Here is a 24,010-nt window from a genome sequence, read left to right on the forward strand (position 1 = left end):
TTTGGTGACAGAATGATAGAGATCACCTATCTTCTAGTTCACTTGCCAAATGGCCATAACAACTTAGGCTAGGACAGGCTGAAGCCAGGTGCCAGGAATTCCACCCAGGTCTCTCATGTGGGTGGCAGGGGCCATGTACTTGAGCCATCTTCTGTTGCCTTTCCAGGTGCATCATCAGGAAGTTGGATCAGAAGCAGACGTGAACCAGTGCTCCAATATGGGATATGGGTGTTGCAAGCAGCAGCTTCTCTTGCTGCGCCACACACTCATCCATTAAATTATTTTTATGTGTATGTAAATTTATAAGTGAAGCGACAAAATTCAAATCAAAAGATCCTATTTCTTAAACGAATTTTCTATTTCACTTGAAGCTTCTCGACAATATTTTATAATTTTATTTCTGATTTTTTTAAAAAAATTTATTTAATTAAAAGAGTTAGGGAGAGACAGAGAGAGGTCTTCCATCTGCTGATTCACTCCCTAGATGGCCACAATGGCCAGGACTGGGCCAGGACAAAGCCAGGAGCTTCTTCCGGGTTTCCCTTGTGGGTACAGGGTCCCAAGCACTGGGGCCATCCTCTGCTGCTTTCTCCAGGCACATCAGCAGGGAGCTGGATCAGAAGTGGAGCAGCCAGGACTAAGAAAGAAGCTTAACTTTCTAAGCATTTTTATGTCATTTTCTTGAACTGAAGTTCCCTGGAATAAAAAATATTTGGGAAGAAGATTTTCTTGAGTCAAAGTAGCATTTCTTTTCCCCTTATTTCATAAAGGTTGCTCTTGAAGAAATCTGGTTGCAGAACGCCTCGGATTGAATTAGAAGAGATGGGACCCTCACTGGATCTGGTTCTGAGGAGGACGCACTTAGCATCCGATGACCTTTATAAATTATCCATGAAAATGCCCAAAGCTCTCAAGGTACCTGAGCTGCAGTTTGCAGCCGTATTTATTTGTATATTCTGCTCTTTTTTTTCTGAAAAAACAATTGTGTGTTATATTGAAGGATATACATAAAGAAATCCGTAAAATACATAAAACTCGACTCTCAGATGAAGAAAAAAAGAAAGAACCAAATAAGCCAGACAAGAAGAAGTGCAGAAACCAGGCATCAAGTTTAGCTGAGAGCTTTCTGGTAGCCAGGACTGCCGTTTTCAGGAAAAAAAAAACTTTTTGGGCAGTTGTGCAGCTTAGGGCTTAGAGCACAGGGTGTATAATATGTGCATAAAGTATGTTTTGATTTTTAAGTGGTTTTTAAAAACAAGTGGAAATAGTTTGTCTAGAATGCCAGTAGAGATTGAAATGATCGTCACAGTTTCTTAAGGCAAACACAGGAAATTCTCTCCACATATGACAGTGGAAGTGTGGTCTGTAGTCTCTTCTCAGTGTGCCTGGCAGTTTCCCTGGCAGCTTATCTACCCCGAACGTGCTCACTTTGAATTTACGTTTTAACAAAATCCTCAAGTGATTTGTATGCATACTTATGCTTGAGAAGAAGATACATGGGCCTGTATGAGGGTAGTTCAAAAGGTTCTTGGCAAGGCAAAATGCCATTTTCCATGAACTTTTTGAAGCACCTTTATAACATTATTTGACATTGTTGTTAGAGACTAGATTCGTACTAATTCATGGTAGTAGAAGGCCGTTAAATGTATATACACATGCACATATACAAGTATGTGTATTCTTGTTTCATAGCCAAAGAAGAAGAAAAATATCTCCCATGATACTTTTGGTACAACTTACGGAAGGATTCATATGCAGAAGCAAGACCTAAGCAAACTACAAACCAGGAAGATGAAGGGGTTGAAGAAGCGACCTGCAGAAAGGATAACAGAAAACCAGGAGGAAAAATCAAAGAGAGTTAAAAAAGATTGATGGAATTTAGCCAACAGATATGGCTTTATTTTAGTCTGTTTACTTAAGAGAATTGTCAAGCTTCAGTCAATTCAGAGTTTCTTATAAGATTTTATTGTATATTTTTATAACATAATAACTTACTCTATATTATTGTGGACAGTAATGTACTGGTGTTAAGTTTGAGCCTCCTCCCTCTGATGTTACACCCTGGTATGCTGTTTTCTCTCTATGATATGACATCTGCCTTCCTAAAACTCTTCTCTCTCATTGGGTGAGAGAGGAGGGATCTTCACAACCATTGGTGTTTTTAAAAAAATTCTGGATGGGACATTTTAGATAAACAGAGACAGCCTTGGAAAGCAGAAAGAACCCAAAGGAGCTGTATAAACATTTGAGATAAAAACCTAGCCCCATTTCCCAATATGTATCTATGACCTGATTTTTATTTTTTACTTTTCTGTTATTCTGCCTGAAATCCTACCAGTTAAAAGATTGATTTGATATTTTAAGCTTTGTGTCTTAAAATATAAATGTCTGAGAGGGTTGTCCACTACGTGATGTTGGCACCTTACCTTACTATTGATTGTTTCAGTTGATTCTGCCGTTAGGTGGAGTCCCTCTTAGAAAGGAGGTAAAAGGAACAAATGAGTTTTAGGTCACAGGGTGCTTCAGGGAGCTGGTTATTCCTGGACAGCTGCAGGTTGTGTGAAAGCGCTCACAGGCGGAGTAGAAGTCAGCCAAAGCCTGACAGCTTATTTTGAAAAGTTCTTGAAGCCCAGCTCTGTGCTGAGGAAAACAGGAAGAATCTTGCTGGTTTTGCATACTTGCTTCCCCAGAGTGGAGAATTTAAGTTCCTTGATTCTCTGGCAGATACACTTGTTTCTACAAGTACAAGCCAGTTCTGTTGTAAAAACACAAACATACATAAACTGTAATTTGTTTCATGATATAGGAGCGCTCTTGTTTTTAATTCCATGTCAGAGAGCTCCCCAGTGCTTGTGTGTGCATACATTTATGTACAGGTGGTGCTGACAACAAGCAAAAGCTAGAGCCTCAGTTTAACTTTGCATCTCTTCCCTTCTTGTGGGAACCCATTCCTTGGCCTTCCCTCTGCCTGTTCCACAAACGAGGGAGCTGAGGTCAGCGCTGGCACAATGGTTTAAGCCACTGCCTGCAATGCCAACATCCTACATGGGTGCTGGTTCAAGTCCCAGCTGCTCTACTTTCCATCCAGCTCCCTGCAAATGCACCTGGGAAAGCAGCAGAAGATGGCCTAAGTGCTTGGGCCCCTGCACCCATGTGGGAGACCCAGAAGAAGCTCCTGGCTTCTACCTAGTCCAGCCTCGGGGCCATTGTGGCCATCTGGAGTTGAACCAGTGGATGGAAAATCTCTTTCTCTCTCTCTTTCTCTCTCCCTATCTCCCTTCTCCCCATAACTCTTTTAAATAAATCTTTAAAAAAAATTGTGGGAGCTGACATCACTCATTTATACTTGTTGCTTGATTATACGTTTAGCCAAAAGCCGCAAAGCCTTGTGTCTGAACCAGATATTCGCATCTAATGTCTGAATGAGGGGAAATGGGTAACATAGTTCTTTTCCTGAATGAAAAGGGAGTCAGAAACAGTGGGTGCACAGTCCTCCCCCAGTGCCTGGCCCCTGGCTGGTCCAGCTAATGCCCATTCACGAGGCGGCGTAATGGGCCCTCCTCACTGGCCGCTTACGGGACCCCCTCCCTGCCTCGCTTGCCCCGTCAGGAAGACCTCTGCTAGCACTCACTGCCTGCTGACGTGAGCCAGTCTTAACTGAAGATGGCCATCTTCTGGTGTGTGGGGTATTGTCTTATGGCTGGGTTTGTGTTTGTTTTAGTAAGTAACCTTTCTGTTTGATTTGCTACCACATCCATCTGTTTCCTGTGTGTTAGTGTCTGGTAAGTTGAAGTGAGTCCTCTTTGCTAGGCGAAGCCTTACGTAGTATTATTGAAATCTAGCAGACTTTTTTTGTTGAAAAGTCTTTTTCTCATAATTGTTGAAACATCTTGGAACCCTTGCTTCACTGTTTGTGTGACTTGCTATGGAAGGTACATTCTAATTTCCTCCTGACCTTGAACTTGGGACACACCATATGTAAATTGGAGACTGCGTGTTGGTTCCTGTGGAGGCAGTGACTTGCCTGTCTTGAAGTTCTGCTTAACTTTGGATAGCCAATCCCCCATTAACTTTTTATATCTAACTCTTGTGTTTTCTGCAGTGTCAGTACCAAGCTATTTCTGATTTCATCAAATTTTGTTCCCTTCTTAAAAGCTGAAATACTGATGTTGTTTTCTTGGCATTGAACATAACCCGTAGTATGGATGTTAATACTTCATTCAGGAAAAGAAGGGATGGAGCAAAACTTACTCGCGTAGGCTTTGATCCTATCAGAATATAATGACTTCTGCTTTCTCCTTTCCATGTTTAGCTACTTCAGGTCCCCTCAGAAGGTGGGCCATGAAAGAGTGAAACAAAACATAAAGTGGCGGAAGGTAAAAACCGCCAACATCACTGCTGAAGTTGGGCCAACAAAGGAAGTTTTGTTTTTATTGTTAGAAATTTTTTAGAAAATTTGCCTATCATAAAGTTCAGAGTGAAAAACAATAAATGTCTTTATTATGTTCTTAATGCATCCCCTACCTGCATTAAAGCAGATGTATTAGGGCTGTCATTTTGGGGTAGTAGATTAAGCCAGTGCTGGTTCAAGTCTTTGCTCTACTTCTGATCCAGCTCCCTGCTGATGTACTGGGGAAAGCAGCAGCAGATGACCAAGGTGGGAGACCCAATGAAGCTCCTGGCTTCAGCCTGGCCCAACCCTGGCCATTGCAGCCATGTGGGGAGTCAGCCAGCGGATAGAAGATCTCTCACTCTCTGTCTCTCTCTGACTATCAAATAAATAAATCTGTAGAACAGCTTTTTTTTTTTTTTAACATAACCAAATTACCCATTTATGAAAGTATGTTGAATAGAATTTCACATTCATTGAAGTAAATGACTGAGAAAAGATAAAATGAGCATGCTAGCTTGAGGTGTATATTAACTGGGAGAAGAAAGTCAATTTGCTCTCCAGTGTTAGTTGTTTTCCTCATAGCAACAGCTTGAATCATTCCAGTTTAAAAACACCAACGATGGCACAACGATGTATTTCCTATAGCATTTAGAGGATGCTGCTTAGGCCATGTGAAAGATTTTGAACATGTCTTGGTTGAATTGGTGCTATTTTGCATACTTTTTCAATTTCAGAACCCTTTGGGAAAAGTCTTAAAATACGATGTGAATGCATTTTAATTTTGTTCTTGTTCTGCTTCCTTTAAACGATTTCTACCCATCTGTCTCCAGCCAGTCTTGCCCTCACCCCCATCCTCCAGGAATCAAAAAGTACCTTCCAAGCACAGGGAGCAGCGTCTGGTTTTGGTCCCACTACTGAACAAGGCTGGATGTTAGCTTGGGTGCCCCCAGAGGTCCATGTGTTAAAGGCGTGGTCCCCACAATCTGGATGGCAGTGAGAGTGGAAACCTGCTCTGATTTCGAGGGTGCAAGGGAGAGTTTTGGGAAGTGATTGGGTTGGGTTGTTCAGGTGATCAAATCATGGTGGCTTTGCAAGGAGGGTGTAAATCGGCTCCCTTGCCAAGTCATGCACTGTGACACCTAGGAACTCTGCCAGGAAGAATGGCCTCACCACATGCCCAGCTGGTGGGGCACCCAGTCTTGGGTTGTGAACCTCCAGGACTGAGAGGCAAAATAAACCTTTTATGTATGAAGGTGGCTTCCCCTAGGAATTCTGTGAAAAGCTGACTAATACAGGTGGGAATGGCGAAGCATCTGGAATTCAGCAGTTGAGGCTTCTACCCGGCAAAGATCAAAGCCCCAGACCTTTAGGTGCTTCTGTGGACTGGGGTTGATTCCCTAAGCTCAAAAGCATGTTTCTTTTTTTTTTTTTTTGACAGGCAGAATGGACAGTGAGAGAGAGAGAGACAGAGAGAAAGGTCTTCCTTTTTGCCGTTGGTTCACCCTCCAATGGCCACTGTGGCAGGCGCATCACACTGATCCGAAGCCAGGAGCCAGGTGCTTCTCCTGGTCTCCCATGCGGGTGCAGGACCCAAGCACTTGGGCCATCCTCCACTGCCTTCCCGGGCCATAGCAGAGAGCTGGCCTGGAAGAGGGGCAACCGGGATAGAATCCGGCGCCCCAACCGGGACTAGAACCTGGTGTGCCGGCGCCGCAAGGCGGAGGATTAGCCTGTTAAGCCATGGCGCCGGCCAAAAGCGTGTTTCTGAGGGTGCAGACACAAGCTGCTGAGTGGGAAGGCACCTGTAGCCAATGTTAGAGGCAGGCTGAGGCTGAGGCTGAGGCAGGTGCTCGGCCAACTCTCTGTCCATCAAACTGCACAGGGGAGCTCAGGGTTCTGGAAGGCAAAGCACAACCTCTGTAACTGCTGTGTTTGAGATGGACTTTGAAGATGCCTGTTCATCAGCTTGAGCAGTTTGTTTTCCCAGTCCCTGACTGGTTCTCTGAGTCAGCTGATAAGGCAGGTGCATGGTGATTTGGCTGAGACATTACTTGAGGAGACACAACTTCCAGCACCACCTCTGGCTCTGCCTTTCAGAGTACCTGGAGTGTCTGACCCTGGGAACAGAGCATGCAAATTTCCGTTTCCATCCATGGGGCTTGTTCAAAGCCACTGTATGCCACAAATATGTCTTGAATTTTATCCTCAGCATCTCCCTCTATTTAGGCGAAAGATTAGCCAGAAGCTTGGAAAATCAATTAGTAAAGGCCTAGTAGCACAGGAACTTCCTAAAAGCTGACTTCTGGCTGCAGATTCACAATATGGAGGAGGATGTGGGGGTCACGGCCAGCGGGTACTGTGTTGTTGGGACCTGGGTGACGGCACTGAAAGGAACCCACACACCTGTTGCTCTCTGAGAGCCCAGCTGGAGCTTTAAAGGACAGGGACCCCAGGTTATGGGCAGCACCAGTCATTGGCATGGATCCCTAAGAGAAGTGTTTTTTAAAAAAGTCTTTTTTTTTCCAGAAATACAGTAAGTGAAGCTTTGTTTTTATGGTAGCAGTTAGTAGTGTGGTGAAGGGTTTCAGAAGGGGATCTGATAAAGCAGGTGCAATACAATTCTTATTTCTGTTCTTAGCTTTCCGGCAGAAAGTACTGACCTTAACTCAAGGCAGGTGAGACGTGGGATGGAAAGCACATGGCCAAGTCTCATTCCTGGAGAGGCGCAATCACTTAATCCTGAAAGAAGCGTGGGAACTGGAATGAGGCAGGGAACTGGTGACAAGTGGATACCTTCTAGTTTTGACCCTGGCGATGTTAACATGTGTTAGGAGTTCTCAGAGTGGGAGGAGCCACCATGGGTTCCCTGGGAGCTAAGAGTTGTCAACTGAGGGCATTTCCTCTTTTAAAAGGAGGACTGTGCTTGCCTGGGTGATAGGGAAATAGTGTTTTAGGCACTGTGATAGAATTATATTGCATTGCTTATAATTTAGAATGCATTTTCTTTAAGGATTTTTTTCCTGAATATAAAAAGCCATTTTTCTTATTATTAAAGAGAAAGTTGTATCTAAAAGTCAACTATGATTTCACCTCTCAAAGATGTATTTTTTACCTCTTTGAAAATATAAATTTTTAAAATAAAATACGACCTTGGTATATTATTTGGAATTCTGCGCTTTTTTTTTTTTTTTTTTTTTGACAGGCAGAGTGGATAGTGAGAGAGAGAGAGAGAGACAGAGAGAAAGGTCTTCCTTTTTGCTGTTGGTTCACCCTCCAATGGTCGCCACGGCCGGCGCACTGCGCTGATCTGAAGCCAGGAGCCAGGTGCTTATCCTGGTCTCCCATGCGGGTGCAGGACCCAAGGACTTGGGCCATCCTCCACTGCCTTCCCGGGCCATAGCAGAGAGCTGGCCTGGAAGAGGGGTAACCGGGACAGAATCTGGCACCCCGACCAGGACTAGAACCTGGTGTGCCGGTGCTGCAGGCGGAGGATTAGCCTATTGAGCCGCGGCGCCGGCCAGAATTCTGCTTTTTTAAGAAAATATTTATTTGAAAGGCAGAAATACAGAGAGAGAGGGAATGACAGAGACAGAAGTCTTCCATCTGCTGCTTCACTCCCCAAATGGGCACAGTCAATGGGGCTGGTTCACGCTGAAGCCAGGACCCAGGAGCTCCATCTGGGTCTCCCCATGAATGGCAGAGGCCCAAGGACTTAGGGTATCATCTCTTCCACAGGCACATTAGTGGGGAATTAGAGTAGAAGTGGAGCAGCCAGGAATTGAACCAGTACTCCAGTACAGGATGGTGGTGTCACGGTGCGGCTTAACCTGCTACACCACAGCACCGGCCCTGGAATTGTGCTTTTATTAAAGTACGTTTTTCTGGGGCTGGTGCCATGGCTCACTTGGTTAATCCTCCACCTGCGGTGCCAGCATCCCATATGGGCCCTGGGTTCTAGTCCTGGTTGCTCCTCTTCCAGTCCAGCTATCTGCTGTGGCCTGGGAGGGCAGTGAAGGATGGCCCAGGTGCTTGGGTCCCTGCACCCGCATGGGAGACCAGGAAGAATCACCTGGCTCCTGGCTTTGGATCAGCGCAGCTTTGGCCGTGGCAGCCATTTTGGGGGGTGAACCAATGGAGGGAAGACTTTTCTCTAACTCTATCTGTCAAATAAAATAAATAAATAAAGTATATTTTTCTTAAGCTAAAACCCATGTACAAGAAATATGAGCAAAGCATGAATTTTTACCAGATGAACACACTTGCTTTGTCATTACTGCGATTAAGAAATGACAATATTGGGCCAGCTTTGTGTAGCAGGTAAATCTGCCACCTGTGATGCTGGAGTCCCATTTGGGTGCTGGTTCATTTCCCAGCTGCTCCACTTCTGATCCAGCTCCCTGCTCATGTGCCTGGGAAAATCGACAGAGGAAGGCCCAAGTGCATGGGGCCCTGCCACACACGCAGGAGATCTAGATGAAGCTCCTGGCTCCTGGCTTTGGCCTCTCTTTAAAATCATTGTTACAAGCATTTTCCTGTGTCATTAGCTATGTTTTTGAAAACATGAGTTTGATGACCATATAATTTTTATATGAATATGTTTTATTTTACTCATTCTGTTGGGCATTAATGTCATTTCCTCTTGGCATTATTACAAAGAGTGTGAATATCTTGGCACAATATTTGGGAAACCATGTTCACACGATTATTTCATTTGATAGTAAAATACTCTGTTTTGTATTGGGCCGGTGATGCTATGTATAATTTTCAGTTGAAGAAACAGGCTCAGATATCAAGTGACTTGTCTGAAGTTATACAGCCAAGAGAAAGCTGGACCTAGAACTCATGTCTTCTTTTGCACTTTAAAAAAATTTATTGAAATACAGTGTATGTATCAAGAAATGCAAATAGTGTTCAAATAAAGTAGTTTTCTATCCTGTCAGCACACTCATAACCAACATCATATTAAGAGCAAAACATTACTAGTACCCCATGAGTCCTTGCTCTTCCACCCTCTCTATTTCTTTATTACTTTTTTTTTTTTTTTTACCATGGGAAGGAAGGGTATAGTGTCATTTACATGGTATGAGTCAGTGGAGCAATATTTATAACTACCAAATTATATGACATCAGCACAATTTTCATACTCTATATTAATTTCCACAAATCAGAGAAAACATGATATTTGTCTTTCTGGGTCTGGCTTATTTCACTTAGCATAATGATCTCCAGTCGCATCCATTTGGTTGCAAAAAACAGCATTTCATTCTCTTTTCTGGCTAATATTCCATCATATGTATATATATACCACATTTTCTTTATCCAGTCATCAGTTAGTGGGCATCTAGGTTGATTCCATTTCTGTAATTGAGCAGCTGGGACTTGAACCAGCACCCATATGGGATGCCAGTACTGCAGGTGGACGCTTTTACCTGCTTCACCACAATGCTAACCCCTATTTCACCCTTTGAAAAATGCCTGTCTGGCTTGCTCATAAAACAAAAGAGCCATCAGAAGGATGGGATACCTAATTTGTTTTTTTAAAGATTTATTTATTTATCTAATTGGAAGAGTTACAGAGAGGGACAGAGAAAGAGATCGTCCATCCACTGGTTCACTCCCTAGATGGCCGCAATGGCCAGAGCTGCGCCAGGAGCCAGGAGCCTCTTCTGGGTCTCCCATGCAGGTGCAGGGGCCCAAGCACTTGGGCCATCCTCCATTGCTTTCCCAGGCCATAGCAGAGAGCTGGATTGGAAATGGAGCAGCTGGGACTCAAACTAGCACCACAGGCAGCAGCTTTACCTGCTACGCCACAGCACCGCTGCTGACTTAATTTGTATTGCAGTAAACTGGGAGCTCGGAAAGGTGGAATCACCATTCCCTTGCTATCATGATAAGATTGGAAGCTCCCAAGGAGTGGGGCAGGTACTTTTGACTTGCTAAAGGTAACTTTCAGGTGAAGAAAGCATTTTGCACCCTAGATTTCCACTGGGACCAATCTGACTGCCTTTTAACCCGTCTGACTCCTCACATTCCCTCCCCCAGAAGAATGGACCCTAACTTCTGTTAGGCGGTAAGGGATGATGACTGCTCTGGTTCCTACAAGCTGAGTAGGGGTGGAGTAGGGGACAGCAGTCAAGACAGGGTTCCAGCAGGAGGTGGCCTCTCAAGGGGGACGCAGTGCCAGCTTGTAGAAACTGCTTCCATCCGAGGTTTCATGTGCACGGCCATCTAGCATTTCACTGTTTTGAGTCTGGAGAAAATGAATCTAACAAGCAGATTAAGCTCATAGGGTCTAAAACAATGCTTTGTTCTTTCGTGAGGAGGTTTTCTGCCTTCACATTCTTTCATGATGTTGATTGTCTTTGTTTCTGTGTGTAGTACATTCCTAAGTATCATTTGTAAGGCTGGCCAGATGACAACAGATTCTTTCAATTTTTGTCTTGGGATTTTTTTTTTTAAGGTTTATTTATTTATTTGAAAGGCAGAATTACAGAGAGAGAGAGGGAGAGCTAGAGAGAGTGCTAGAGAGAGAGAGAGATGTCTTTTTTTTTTTTAAAGATGTATTAATTTTTATTTGAAAGTCAGTTACACAGAGAGAGGAGAGGCAGAGAGAGAGAGAGAGAGAGAGAGAGAGAGAGAAAGGTCTTCCATCCATTGGTTCACTCCCCAATTGGCTGCAACGGCTGGAGCTGTGCTGATCCGAAGCCAGGAGCCAGGTGCTTCTCCTGGTTTCCCATGCAGGTGCAGGGCCCAAGGACTTGGGCCATCCTTCACTACCTTCCCGGGCCATAGCAGAGAGCTGGCCTGGAAGAGGGGCAACTGGGACAGAATCCGGTGTGCCGGCACTGCAAGGCAGAGGATTAGCCTGTTAAGCCACGGCGCTGGCCTCTTTCTTTTTTTTATTTTTATTTATTTTTTTTCATTTATTAAACTTTTATTTAATGAATATAAATTTCCAAAGTACAGCCTATGGGTTACAATGGCTTCCCCCCTCCCATAACTTCCCTCCCGCCTGCAACCCTCCCCTTTCCCGCTCCCCCTCCCCTTCCATTCACATCAAGATTCATTTTCAATTCTCTTTATATACAGAAGATCAGTTTAGTATAATTAGGTAAAGATTTCAACAGTTTGCCCCATATAGCAACACAAAGTGAAAAAACTACCGTTGGAGTACTAGTTATAGCATTAAACAACAGTGTACAGCACATTAAAGACAGAGATCCTACATAATATTTTTTTAAAATTAATTAATTTTCTATGCCATTGCCTCTTTCTTTCTTTTAAATATAAGTTGTTTCTCAGTCACATTGTTGTCATTGTATGAGAATGCTGTTGATTTTTGTGTGTTGATTTTTTTATCCTGCATCTCTACTAAATTATCTTACCAGTTATACTGCTTTCTTTTTTTTTTTTTTTAAGATTTATTTATTTACTTGAAAGTCAGAGTTACACAGAGAGAGAAGGACAGGCAGAGAGAGTGAGAGAGAGAGAGAGAGAGAGAGGTCTTCCATCTGCTGGTTCACCCCCAAGTTGGCCACAATGGCTGGAGCTATGCCCAATCCGAAGCCAGGAGTCAGGAACTTCTTCCGGGTCCCCCAAGTGGGTGTAGGGGTCCAAGGACCTGAGCCATCCTCCACTGCCCTCCCAGGCCATAGCAGAGAGCTGGATCAGAAGTGAAGCAGCCAGTGCCCAAACTGGCGCCCATATGGGATGCTGGCACTGCTGGCGGCGGCTCTACCTGCTATGCTACAGTGCCAGCCCCACACTGCATAGATTTTCTAAGCCATCCTCTTTCCCCCATACCTTCAGGAACTCCCAAGACTCATATATTTGGCTGTTTGATGGTATCCCATAGATCCTGAACTCTGTCTTTGGTCTTTCTTGTCTGATTGAGACTTTTCAAAAGGCCTATCTTCTAGATTTGATATGCTTTCTTCTGCCTCACCAAGTCTATTGTTTAGGCTTTCCACTGTATTTTCAATTATCTTATTGAATACTTCATTTCTGACATTTCCCATATGGGAAAAAGAATGCAAGTGGACCTTCTAGGTTGGTTTGTGTCCTGGCTACTCCACTTCCTACCCAGCTCTGACCATTTGGGGAGGGAACCAGCAGATGGAAGACCTCTCTCTCTGTCTCTCCCTCTGTCTCTCTCTCTGTCACTCTGCCTCTCAAATAAATAAGTAAATAAATAAATCCATAAAGATGCAAATGATTCTTTATCGCTGCAGCTCCCCCTACCTCAAACCCTGAGTGACCACTCACCTGTTTTCTAGTGAGCCAGGGCACCGGCCAGGAGTTCATTTTGCTGGTAGTGTTCTATCATATGGATGGATTGCATTTTATTTATCCATTCATCTGTTTATGGACACTTTGATTGTTTCCAGTTTGTTGCCATTATGTAAAGAGATGCTATGTGCATGGATGCTACATGTCTTTTTGTTAGGAAGTATTTTCCTTTCTTTCAGGTAGTGCCTAGGAGTAGAATATCTGGGTCACATTGACTGCTCAGTTCCACTAGGAACTGAACAAACAAGAGAGACAGGTTCCCAGTCCCCAGGGACTCGGATTCTGGAGGAGGGAGAGGGGTGGTTAAACATGTAAACAGATAGAATAAATAGAGAAGGTGCCAGGTGGCGCGAGGACAATGAGATGGCTAGTTGGAGAGTGACTGAGTAGCAAGGGGGACCCCTCTGTAGAGGCCACACACGAGCTGCGCCGTCATCAAGGAGGTGGTGTGAAGATCTGGAGGAGCACGTTCTGGGAACTGGGAGGTGCTATGGCAGGTCATGGAGAAAAGAAATCAACTTCAAAACTTCAAAAGTAGTTGTCGGCCGGTGCCGCGGCTCACTAGGCTAATCCTCCGCCTGCAGCGCCAGCACCCCGGGTTCTAGTCCCGGTCGGGGCACCAGATTCTGTCCCAGTTGCCCCTCTTCCAGGCCAGCTCTCTGCTGTGGCCCGGGAAGGCAGTGGAGGATGGCCCAAGTGCTTGGGCCCTGCACCTGCATGGGAGACCAGGAGAAGCACCTGGCTCCTGGCTTCAGGTTGGTGCAGCACACCGGCCGTAGTGGCCATCTGGGGGGTGAACCAACGGAAGGAAGACCTTTCTCTCTGTCTCTCTCTCACTAACTGCCTGTCCAAAAAAAAAAAAAAAAAGTAATTGTCTCCAGATATCAGGACAATCAAGTGGAAAAGAAATTATGCTTATTCCAAGAGATTTCTTTCTCAAATTAAAAAATGACTTGAAAGGCAGAGCTGGGGGAGGGGGGAGAAGAGAGGCAGACGTATCTTCCATCCCCCTTTCCATTCCCCTAATGCCTGCAACAGCAGAGGCCAAAGTCAGGAACCTGACAGTTAATTCAGGTCTCCCACATAGGTGGCAGGGATCCGAATACTTGAGCCACCATCTGCTGCCTGCCAGGGTCCACATTTGCAGAACCAGAAGTGGAGCCAGAACTCAAATCTAGGGACTTTGATAGGGGATGCCAGGCTGCCAAGCACTGTCATTGCTGTGCCAAACGCCTACTCCCATTCTATTAAACTTCAAAGTCACACTTGTGACTAGTGAATGAACGTTAGATGGAAAAAGGTTTCAGCTGAGTCGAACCTTAGAATTAAATTACCTGTGCTTGGAGAAATGTCTATTCAGGTCCTTTGATTATTTCTCAAATGAGGTTATTTGTATTCTCATTATTGAGTTTAAAAATTCTTTTTCTATTCTAGGTACAAATCCCTTATCAGATATTTGGCTTGCAAATATTTTCTCCCGTTATATGGGTTGTCCTTTCACTTTCTTGATGATGTCCTTTGATGAAGTTCAGTTGCTGCATTTTTTTGTTTTCTTGCTTGTGCTTTGGTGTCATATCTAAGAAGCTATTGCTCATTCCTAGGTTACTCTTTAAATTTTTTAAAGTGATTAGGTCTTATTTATTTTTAAAAGATTTACTTATTTATTTGAAAGTCAGAGTTACACAGAGAGAGAATGAGAGGCAGAGAGAGAAAGGCCTTCCCATCCGCTGGTTCACTCTCCAATTGGCCGCAATGGCCGGAGCTGCACCCATCTGAAGCCAGGAGCCAGGAGTTTCCTCCGGGTCTTCCCATGTAGGTGCAGGGGTCCAAGGACTTGGACCATCTTCTACTGCTTTCCCAGACCATAGTAGAGAGCTGGATTGGAAGTGGAGCAGCAGGGACTAGAACCAGCGCCCATATGGGATGCTGGCACTGCAGGTGGCGGCTTTACCCACTACGGCACAGCACTGGCCCCTAGGTCTTATATTTGAGTCTTTTTTTTTTTTTAAGATCAGTATTTATTTATTTATTTATTTATTATTTGAAAGGCAAAGAGACAGCAAACTCCCATTCACTGGTTCACTCCGCATATGCCCACAACAGACAGGGCTGGGCCAAGCCAAAGCCAGGAGCAGGAAATTCAACCCAGGTCTCCTGTGGAGGGCAGGCACCCAACTACTTGAACCATCACCTAATGACTGCTAAAGTCTGCCTTGGCAGGGAGCGTGGGTCAGGAGCTAGAGCTGGGAATCAAACCAAGGTACTCTGACATGAGGTGCCAGTGTCCTAACTGGCAGTTTGAATTGCTGGGCCAAATACTGCCCCACATTCAAGTCTGATCAATTTTGAGTTAAATTTTGAATACGGTGTGAGTTAGAAGTTCCATTTACATATTTTTGCATAATTAATATCCAGTTTCTCAGCAGCCCTTTTTGAGAAGGCTGTTCTTTCCCCCTCAAAAGCCCTTGGACTTTGTCAAAAATCAGCTGATAGGAGACAGGGGTTAGCCTAGCAGTTAAGACACTCACATCCCACATCTGAGTCCCAGATTCGACTCCTGGCCCCAGTTCCTGACTCCAGCTTCCTGCCAGTGCAGACCCCGGGAGTCAGTGGTGATGGCTCAAGTAATTGGGTGCCTGCCACTGATTAAATTTCCAGTCCCCAGCTTTGGCCTCAGATTAGCCCCAAGCATTGTGGGCATTTGAGGAGTGAACCAGCAGATGAGGGATCTCTATTTGTATATCTGTTTCTCTCCCTCTCTTCCTTTCTCCCTGTCAAATAAATTAAGTACTTTTTAAAAATTAAAAACAAATCAACAGACAATACATTTGAGCACTTATTTGTGGACTCTGAATTCTACCTCAGTGGTCTATGTCTGTCCTTCTGCCAGCACCACATTGTCTTGATTACTGTATCTTTGTAGTGATTTTTGAAATTGGAAAGTACTGGGATGTAAAGGTGATACCTTAAGTAATTAGACTCCTGCCACCCGTGTGGCAGACTGGATTGAATTCCTGGCTCCTGGCTTTGACCCTGGCTCAGGGCCACTGCAGGCATTTGGTGAGTAAACCAGTAGATGAGAGCTCTATGTGTCTGTCTATAAATAAATAAATAAATAAATATTTTTTTAAAATCTCTTTTGACTATTCTGAGTTTCTTAAATTTCTATGTGAATTTTAGGATTAGTCTGCCAATTTCTGCAAAGTCAGCTGGGATTTTAATTAGGATTGTGTTGAATCTATAGATCAATTTGAGGAATATTTCCATTTTAACCATGCTTTCTGATCCATGAACATAGGATGTCTTTCCATTTCTTCAGGTCTCCTTTTAATTTCTTTGATATTTTGTAGTTTTCTATACACATGTCTTACCCTTCCTTTGTTAGTTATTCCTAAGTATTTATTCTTTCTGATGCAATTGTAAATGGAATTGTCTTTTTTTTTTTTTTGAGAAAAACCAGCATAAAGGACTTTATTGCAGTAATAAAACTCGAAATATGTGGTGCCAGAGTGGTGGTGGTGGAGGCAGCAACAGTTTGTCTCACCAAATCACCACACAGGAGAGCGGGAAAGGCTGAGATCAGTGGAGGCAGACAAGCATCAAACGCCGCTGCAGGCTGAAGCCGCGATGAGCAGCATCACTATGTCAAGAGCACGCACAAGGATGTGTCGTGAGGGCCACAGACAGCACCGTCAATTTAAACTTTCTGGTAGTTTCTTAAAATTTCGCAAGTAGCGGGGTCTGGACAGCTAGGAGGTTGTCAAAGTCCTGAAAATCCACTAGGAAAATCTGGATGGCGCTGGCGGGGCGGGGGAGGAGCAGGCCAGGTCATGAAGAAGGAGGCGGCAGCGGTCCCTGCTGGCCCAGGGACAGGCACCTGCAGTGGCCAGCAGCGCAGGGACAGGTGACCTGCTGTCAGAGGCAGAGGGCTTGGGGCAGGCTGGGCTGGGGCTGTGGCGGCAAAGGCTCTGGCGACCCCTCAGCTGGGCAGGGCTGTTCACCACCGCCGGACACTCAGCCCTCAGCAGGGCTCGGTACACAAGAGGTGCACATCTCATAAAAGAAAAATAACACAGATTCCTGCCACAGGAATCCAGGGCTTGTGCTGTTGTTAATCCCCTGCCACATCTCCCCTGGAGACTTGAAATGGCACTTTAGCCCCAAAGCAAGCCCCTTGGGGTCTATGTGGTTCGGGTGAGCCCGCGGGGAGGAGGGGAAGAGGAAGTGGGGCCGAGTGGCAGGGCGCTTTCAGTCGCCCCGCTGTGTGTGTGAGGGCGGAGTGGAGCCGCAGGTGGGAGCAGATCCAAGAACCTCGAGCTGAGGGAGGGGACGGGGTGGTGCCTGGCGCTCGGGTCTTAGAAGCTCCGCCAGAGCCGGTGGCACTGGGGGCACGGCCCGGGGAGATGGCCAGTTTGGCTCTCAGACCCACACTCATCCGGGCAGCCTCCGATCGCCTCCTGCCTGCCCAGCGTCAGCTTGCTTCTGCTTTCTTGCCATCTTCGGGCGTCCAGGTGTGGAGAGCCACAGGAGCCTTGGGCTGCACCTGCACTCCCACAGCGGGTGCGGCTCCACCTGCACTCCCACGGCGCGGTTGCTTGGTTGCTTGCTTCATTTCCTTTTTGGTTTGCTCATCACTCCTGTAAAGAAACACGATTTATGATATATACTGATCTTGTAATCTCCAATCTTCCCGAACATGTCTATTAGTTCTAACAGGTTTTTTAGTGAATTCCTTAGGATTTTCCTAAATGCAAGATCATACCGTCGACTAACAGGATGGTTTTACTTCTTCCTTTCCAACTTGGGAGTCTAATTATTTCTAATTCTTGCTTAATTACCCAGGCTGGAACATCCTTCTCAATGTTGACCAGAAATGAGGAAGACAGATATCCTGTCTTGTTCCTCATCTTAGGGGGAACTCATCCAGTCTTTCCCCATTAAATGTGATGTCAATTTTGAGGTTGTTGTAGATGCTGCCTATTAGGTTGAGAAAATTACCTCCTCCTCCAAATAAATATTTATTTATTGGAAAGAGTTACAGAGAGAGAGAGAGAGAGAGAGATTGATCTTCTAGCTGCTGATTCACTCATCACATGGCCACAATGGCTGGGGATGGGCCAGGCTGAGGCCAGGAGCCAGGAGCTTCTTCCAGGTCTCCCACATGGCTGTAGGGACCCAAGGACTGGGGATATCTTCCACTGCTTTCCCAGGCACTAAGCAGGGAGCTGGCTCAGAAGTGGAGGAGCTGGAACACAAACTGGCGGCCCTATGGGAGGCCAGCACTGCAGGCAGCGGCTTAACCTGTTATGCCACAACTCTGGCCCAGGAAGATACTTTTTACTACTAGTTTTTTGAGTGTTTTTCTTTTTCTTTTCTTTCCTTTTTTTTTTTTTTAAATCATGAAAGGATGTTGAACTTTGTCAAATGCTTTTTCTGTATCTAATGAGATGATTCTGTGGCTTTGCCTTTCATTTTATTAATGTCTATATTTTATCGATTGAATTCCACTTGGTCATGGTGTGTAATTTTTTTTACATATTGCTAAATTTCTATTTGCTCACACTCTGTTGAGGATTTTTGCATCTTGTGTATGAAAGCTATTAATCTGCGGTTGTCCTGTGATCTCTTTGGTTTTGGTATCCTCCTAGAATGAGTTGAGAAATGTTTCATTCTCTTCTTTTTTATTTTTAATTGTGGCTAAATACATATAACACTTAAACATTTCTATCTTAACTGTTTTTTAAATTTTTATTTTTTTTGGAAAAGGAGAGAGATCTCTCATTTGCTGGTTCACTCCCTAACTGCCGTCAATATCTGAGAGTGAACCCTGCCTGGGTCTCCTGTGTGGCTGTTAGGGATTCAATAACTTGAACCATCTGCTATCTCCCAGGGTGTACATTAGCAGGAAGCTGGAATTAAGAGTGGATCTGGGGGCCAGCACTGTGGTGCAGCGGATTAAAGCCCTGACCTGCAGCACTGGCATTCCATATGGGCGCCAGTTTGAGTCCCCCGCTGCTCCACTTCCGATCCAGCTCTCTGCTTTTGTGCCTGGGAAAGCACTAAAGGATGGTCCAAGTCCTGGGGCCCCTGCTCCCACACGGGAGACCCGGAAGAAGCTCCTGGTTCCTGGCTTCAGATTGGCTCAGCCCCAGTCACTACAACCATTTGGGGAGTGAGCCAGTGGATGGAAGACCACTCTCTTTCTCTCTGTCTCTACTTCTCCCTATAACTGTCTTTCAAATAAATTAAATAAATCTTTAAAAAAAAAAGAGTGGATCTGGGACTCAAACTCATGCACTCTGATATGGCGTGTAAGTGTCCCAAGCAACATCTTAACCATTATACCAAATGCCTTTCCATCTTAACTATTTTAAAGGTACAGTTCAAGGGCAAGTACTGTGGCACAGCAAGTTAGGCTTAACTTGGGAAGCCTGCCACCCCACACTGGAGTGCTGATTTGAGTCCTGGCTACTCTGCTTCCAATCTAACTTCCTACTAATGTGAATAGGAAGGCATTTGTTTTTAAGATTTATTTATTTGAAAGGCAGAGTTTACAGAGAGAGAGAGAAGGAGAAGCAGAGAGGGAGAGAGAACTCTACCATGTGCTGGCCCACGCAATGGCCAGAGATGCTAGGCTGGTCTGAAATCAGGAGCCAGGAGCTTCATCTGGGTCTCCCTGTGTGGGTGCAGGGACCCAAGCACTTGAGCCATCTTCCACTGCTTTCCCAGGTGCACTACCAGGGAGCTGGATCAGAAGTGGAGCAGCTGGGGCTTGAACTGGCGCCCATATGGGATGCCAGTGTCACAGGTTGCGGCTTTACCCACCATGCCACAATGCCAGCTCCATGGGAAGGCAGTTGAGAATGGCTCAAGTAGTTGTGTCCCTGTCACTTTTTCAGGAGGAATTCCAGGCTCCTGGCTTGGGCCTGGCCCAGACCTGGCTGTTGCAGACATTTGGGAAGTGAGCTGGCAGACAGAAGGTCTCTATCTCCTGTTCTCTCTGCCCCAACCCTCTTTGTCACTTTGCCTGTCAAATAAATAAATCTTTTATACATATACATACATACACATATACACAATTCACTTGTAAGTATATTCACATTGTTTTGCAACCAATCTCCAAAATAGTTCATCTTGCAAAACAGAAACTCCACGTCTATGAAGCAACTCCCCGAATCCCCCTCCCCCAGCCCCTGGAAACCACTGCTCTGTTTTTTGTTTCTACAATTTTGACTGCTCTAATGACCTCATACAAGTGAGTCATGCAGTATTTGTCTTTTTGTGACTTTGTTTCACATTAGCGTAGTGGCCTCAAAGATCATGCGTGTTAGAGCCTGCAACAGCACTTCCTCCCTTCCTGAGGCTCAGTGACACTCCATCCTATGTGGTCGTCACTTTTCCTTTATCCATTCACCCTTTGATGGATGCTTGGATCGTGCTGTAGTGTGAACGTGTGCTCCACAGTCCGTGCATTGGAAACCGAGTCCCCAGTGCAACAGTCAGTGTTGAGAAGTGGACGTCTGAGCGGTGATCAGGTCACGAGGGCTCCTATCTGCCAATGAATTAATGTTATCGCAGGAGTGGGTTCCTTATCGCAAGTTCATTCTCTTGCCTTTCTGCCTCCCACCATGGGTAGACACAGCGGGAAGGCCCTCATCAGATTCTGGCCCCTCGGTCTTGGGCTCTTCAGCCTGCATAGCTGTGAGAAATAAAACCTCTGTGCTTCGTAAACCAGGCGGTCTCGGGTGTTCTGTTATAGTGGCACTGAGCAGGCTAAGAGAGGGCGCTGTCACCTTTTGGCTATTGGGCAGTAGGCAGCCGTGGACATGAAATAGATCTTTGAGAGCACACTCTCAATTTGGTTGAATATATATCCGGAAGTGGAATTTCTAGATTTTATGATAATTCTGTTGTTTGATTAATATCATGATAAAATAATAACCATTATGGTAGTCTTTCTTATTTAAATGCTTGGTAGAATTCACCAGTGAAGTCTGGACTTTTCTTTTTTTTCTTTTTTTTAAAGATTTATTTTTATTTAGTTGAAAGACAGAGTTATAGAGAGAGGTAGAGACAGAGAGAGAGAGAGGTCTTCCATCAGCTGGTTCACTCCCCAGATGGCTGCAACGGCTGGAGCTGTGCCGACCTGAAGCCAGGAGCCAGGAGCTTCCTCCGGCTCTCCCACGTGGATGCAGGAGACCTGAGCCATCTTCCACTGCTTTCCCAGGCCATAGCAGAGAGTTGGATCGGAAGAGGAGCAGCTGGGACTAGAACCTGCGCCCATATGGGATGTCGGCGCTTCAGGCCAGGGCGTTAACCCACTGCGCCACAGCACTGGTCCCAAAGCCTGGACTTTTCTTTATGGGTAGTTTTGTTTTACTATTAATTCAGTCTTTTTACTTGTTATATACTCAGATTTTCCTGGTTTTTTTGTTTGCTTTCTGTTTTTCTTTTTCCTGAGTCAGGTTTGATTGTTTGTGTCTTTCCAGGAACGTGTCCATTACATTGAAGTTATCTAATTTGTTGGTGCACAGTTGTTCATAGTACTCTATTGCTATTCTGTTTACTTCTGTAAGGTCAGTAGAAGTGACTCTTCTTTTGTTCCTGATTTTAGTAATCAACTTTTCTCTGTTTTTTTACTTGGTCAGTCTCCCTAAAGTTTTGTCAATTTTTTTTTTTTGATAGGCAGAGTGGACAGTGAGAGAGAGAGACAGAGAGAAAGGTCTTCCTTTGCCATTGGTTCACCCCCCCAATGGCCGCTGCGGCTGGTGCACTGTGCTGATCTGAAGCCAGGAGCCAGGTGCTTCTCCTGGTCTCCCATGTGGGTGCAGGGCCCAAGCACTCGGGCCATCCTCCACTGCCTTCCCGGGACACAGCAGAGAGCTGGCCTGGAAGAGGGGCAACCAGGACAGAATCCGGCACTCTGACCGGGACTAGAACCCGGTGTGCCGGCGCCGCAGGCGGAGGATTAGCCTATTGAGCCACGGCTCGGGCCCTGTTATTTTTAAAGAATCAACTTTCAAAAATAGCTCTGAGAGGCAGAGAGACAAGAAGCTCAGAGCAGAGAGAGGGAGCTGACCACTGCTGATTCACTCCCCAGATGCCTGCAACACCCCTTGGGTGAGGCTGAGCCCAGGCCAAGTCGCCCTCCTGGGTAGCAGGAACTCAAGCGCTGCCTGCTGCCATCACTGCTGCCTCCCAGGCTGTGCATTAGCAGGAACCAGAGCTGGGTACTGAACCCAGGCACTCGAACGTGGGCTATGGGTGTCTTAACTACAAGGTCAAGTACCTACCCCAAGAGTCAACTTTTGATTTCATTGATTTTTATCTTTTTTTTTTTTTAAGATTTATGTATTTATTTGAAAGTCAGAGTTACAGAGAGGCAGAGGCAAAGAAAAAGAGGAGGGTGGGGAGGGAGAGAGAGAGAGAAAGAGAAGAGGTCTTCATCCATTGGTTCACTTCCCAAATGACCGCAACGACCAGAGCTGGGCCAATCCGAAGCCTGGAACTTGGAGCTTCTTCTGGGTCTTCCACGTATTTCCTCTACCATTTGAGAGGCGGAGTTATAGACAGACAGAGGGAGAGACAGAAAGAAATGTCTTCCATCCGCTGTTTCACTCCCCAAATGGCCTCAATGGCCAGAGCTGGGCCGATCTGAAGCCAGGAGCCAGGAGCTAGGAGCTTCTTCCACACTGGTGCAGGGGCCCAAGGACTTGGGCCATTTCTACTGCTTTCCCAGGCCATAGCAGGGAGCTGGATCAGAAGTGGAGCAGCCGGGATTCGAACCAGCACCCATATGGGATGCCGGCATTGCAGGCGGCAGCTTTACCTGCTATGCCCTATCGTTTTCCTATTCTTTTCTGTCATTAATCTCTGCTCCAATCCTTACAGTTTTCTTCCTTCTACTTGCTTCTGCTTTTTCTCTTTGTCTTTTTGGCTGTATGTTTTTTGGCAGAGATTAGTGCATGTGAGACAGAAGTCGTCTTCAGAATCCATTCACTAAGCAAGGGTTCCTTTAAAACGCTGCTGCTGGCTGGCACCGCGGCTCACTAGGCTAATCCTCCGCCTGTGGTGCCGGCACCCTGGGTTCTAGTCCTGGTTGGGGCGCCAGATTCTGTCCTGGTTGCCCCTCTTCCAGTCCAGCTCTCTTCTGTGGCCCGGGAGGGCAGTGGAGGATGGCCCAAGTGCTTGGGCCCTGCAACCGCATGGGAGACCAGGAGAAGCACCTGGCTCCTGGCTCCAGATTGGTGCAGTGCGTGCTGGCTGTAGCGGCCATTTGGGGGGTGAACCAACAGAAGGAAGACCTTTCTCTGTCTGTCTGTCTCTCTCTCTCTCACTGTCTAACTCTGCCTGTCAAAAAAACAAAAACGAAAACACCCGCTGCTGCCTCCCGCTGACCTTTTTGGAAATGAAGTGCTCAGGGTGGTAATGTCATGGAAAATCACCATCAGTGTGAGCTATTCCTCAGGTACCTTTTTTTTTTTTTTTTTTTCTTTTTCCCAAACACCTAGTGTGGTAATTAGGAAAGGCCACCTTGTGGAAATATGGGAGTTTGCAAAGAGGGAAAAGAGGGGGGTAGAGGGGGATGGCCAGGCCAGGAAGGGCGCCAGCAGCAGCCTTATCTGGCTGACATTTGGGGATCTGCTGAGTAGCAGTGGGGAGGGGAGGCAGGGGAGAGGGGGAAGCTGAAGGGGACAAGGACCTTCACCGCTGGCCACCCGGTGCTTCCTGCACCAGCGCCGCTCGGTCAGCAGAGGTTAAGGCGTTTCCACCGCGGCTTGAATGCCCTGCGTGTTTTTAATTTTGCCAGCTATTTACTATTTTAAGAATGATGAGCAATCCTGAGCTTCTAAATCCTGATTTTACAAATACATAGCAAACGTTTGCATTAGGAGCATATCTATTCATAACGCCAAAAAAATTCAGTACAGAGATCTCCAACATAGTTGGCATCTTCCAGACATTAGATGACGCCCTTTCCAAAAACCTTTGAGGAACATGATTTTTTAAAAAAAAATTCCCTGTTTTTTAAATATTTATTTATTTACTTGAAAGCACAGTTACAGTGAGAGACAGAGAGAAAGAGAGAGAGAGAGAGAGAGAGATCTTCCATCTACTGGTTGACTCCCCAAATGACTGCAATGGCTCCACCTGGGCCAGGCTGAAGGCAGGAGCCTGGTGCTTCATCTGGATCTCCCACATAAGTGGCAGGGGCCCAAGCACTTGGGTCATCTTCCTCTGCTTTTCCCAGGTGCATTAGCAGGGAGCTGGATTGGAAGTGAAGCAGCCATATGGGATGCTGGCATCCCAGGTGGCAGCTTCACCTGT

General features: G+C 45.7%; 1 protein-coding gene across 5 annotated transcripts in view; it reads left to right on the forward strand.

Annotated features, from left to right (window-relative positions):
* The window catches only part of RPF2 (ribosome production factor 2 homolog), a 52,464-nt gene extending 45,080 nt beyond the window's left edge, over window positions 1-7,384 (forward strand). For 4 of the 5 annotated variants that reach the window (XM_062186611.1, XM_062186612.1, XM_062186613.1 and 1 more), the window contains 2 exons: window positions 771-915; window positions 1,693-7,381. In XM_062186611.1, coding sequence (XP_062042595.1) covers window positions 771-915; window positions 1,693-1,872 — 325 coding nt within the window. In that variant the 3' untranslated portion in view covers window positions 1,873-7,381. Of the gene's footprint in view, window positions 1-770; window positions 916-1,692 lie in introns of all 5 variants that reach the window. The other variant, XM_062186615.1, reaches the window with a different exon arrangement.
* Window positions 7,385-24,010: the final 16,626 nt, after the last annotated feature.

Source organism: Lepus europaeus, chromosome 3, assembly GCF_033115175.1.
Source record: "Lepus europaeus isolate LE1 chromosome 3, mLepTim1.pri, whole genome shotgun sequence".
NCBI lineage: Eukaryota > Metazoa > Chordata > Mammalia > Lagomorpha > Leporidae > Lepus > Lepus europaeus.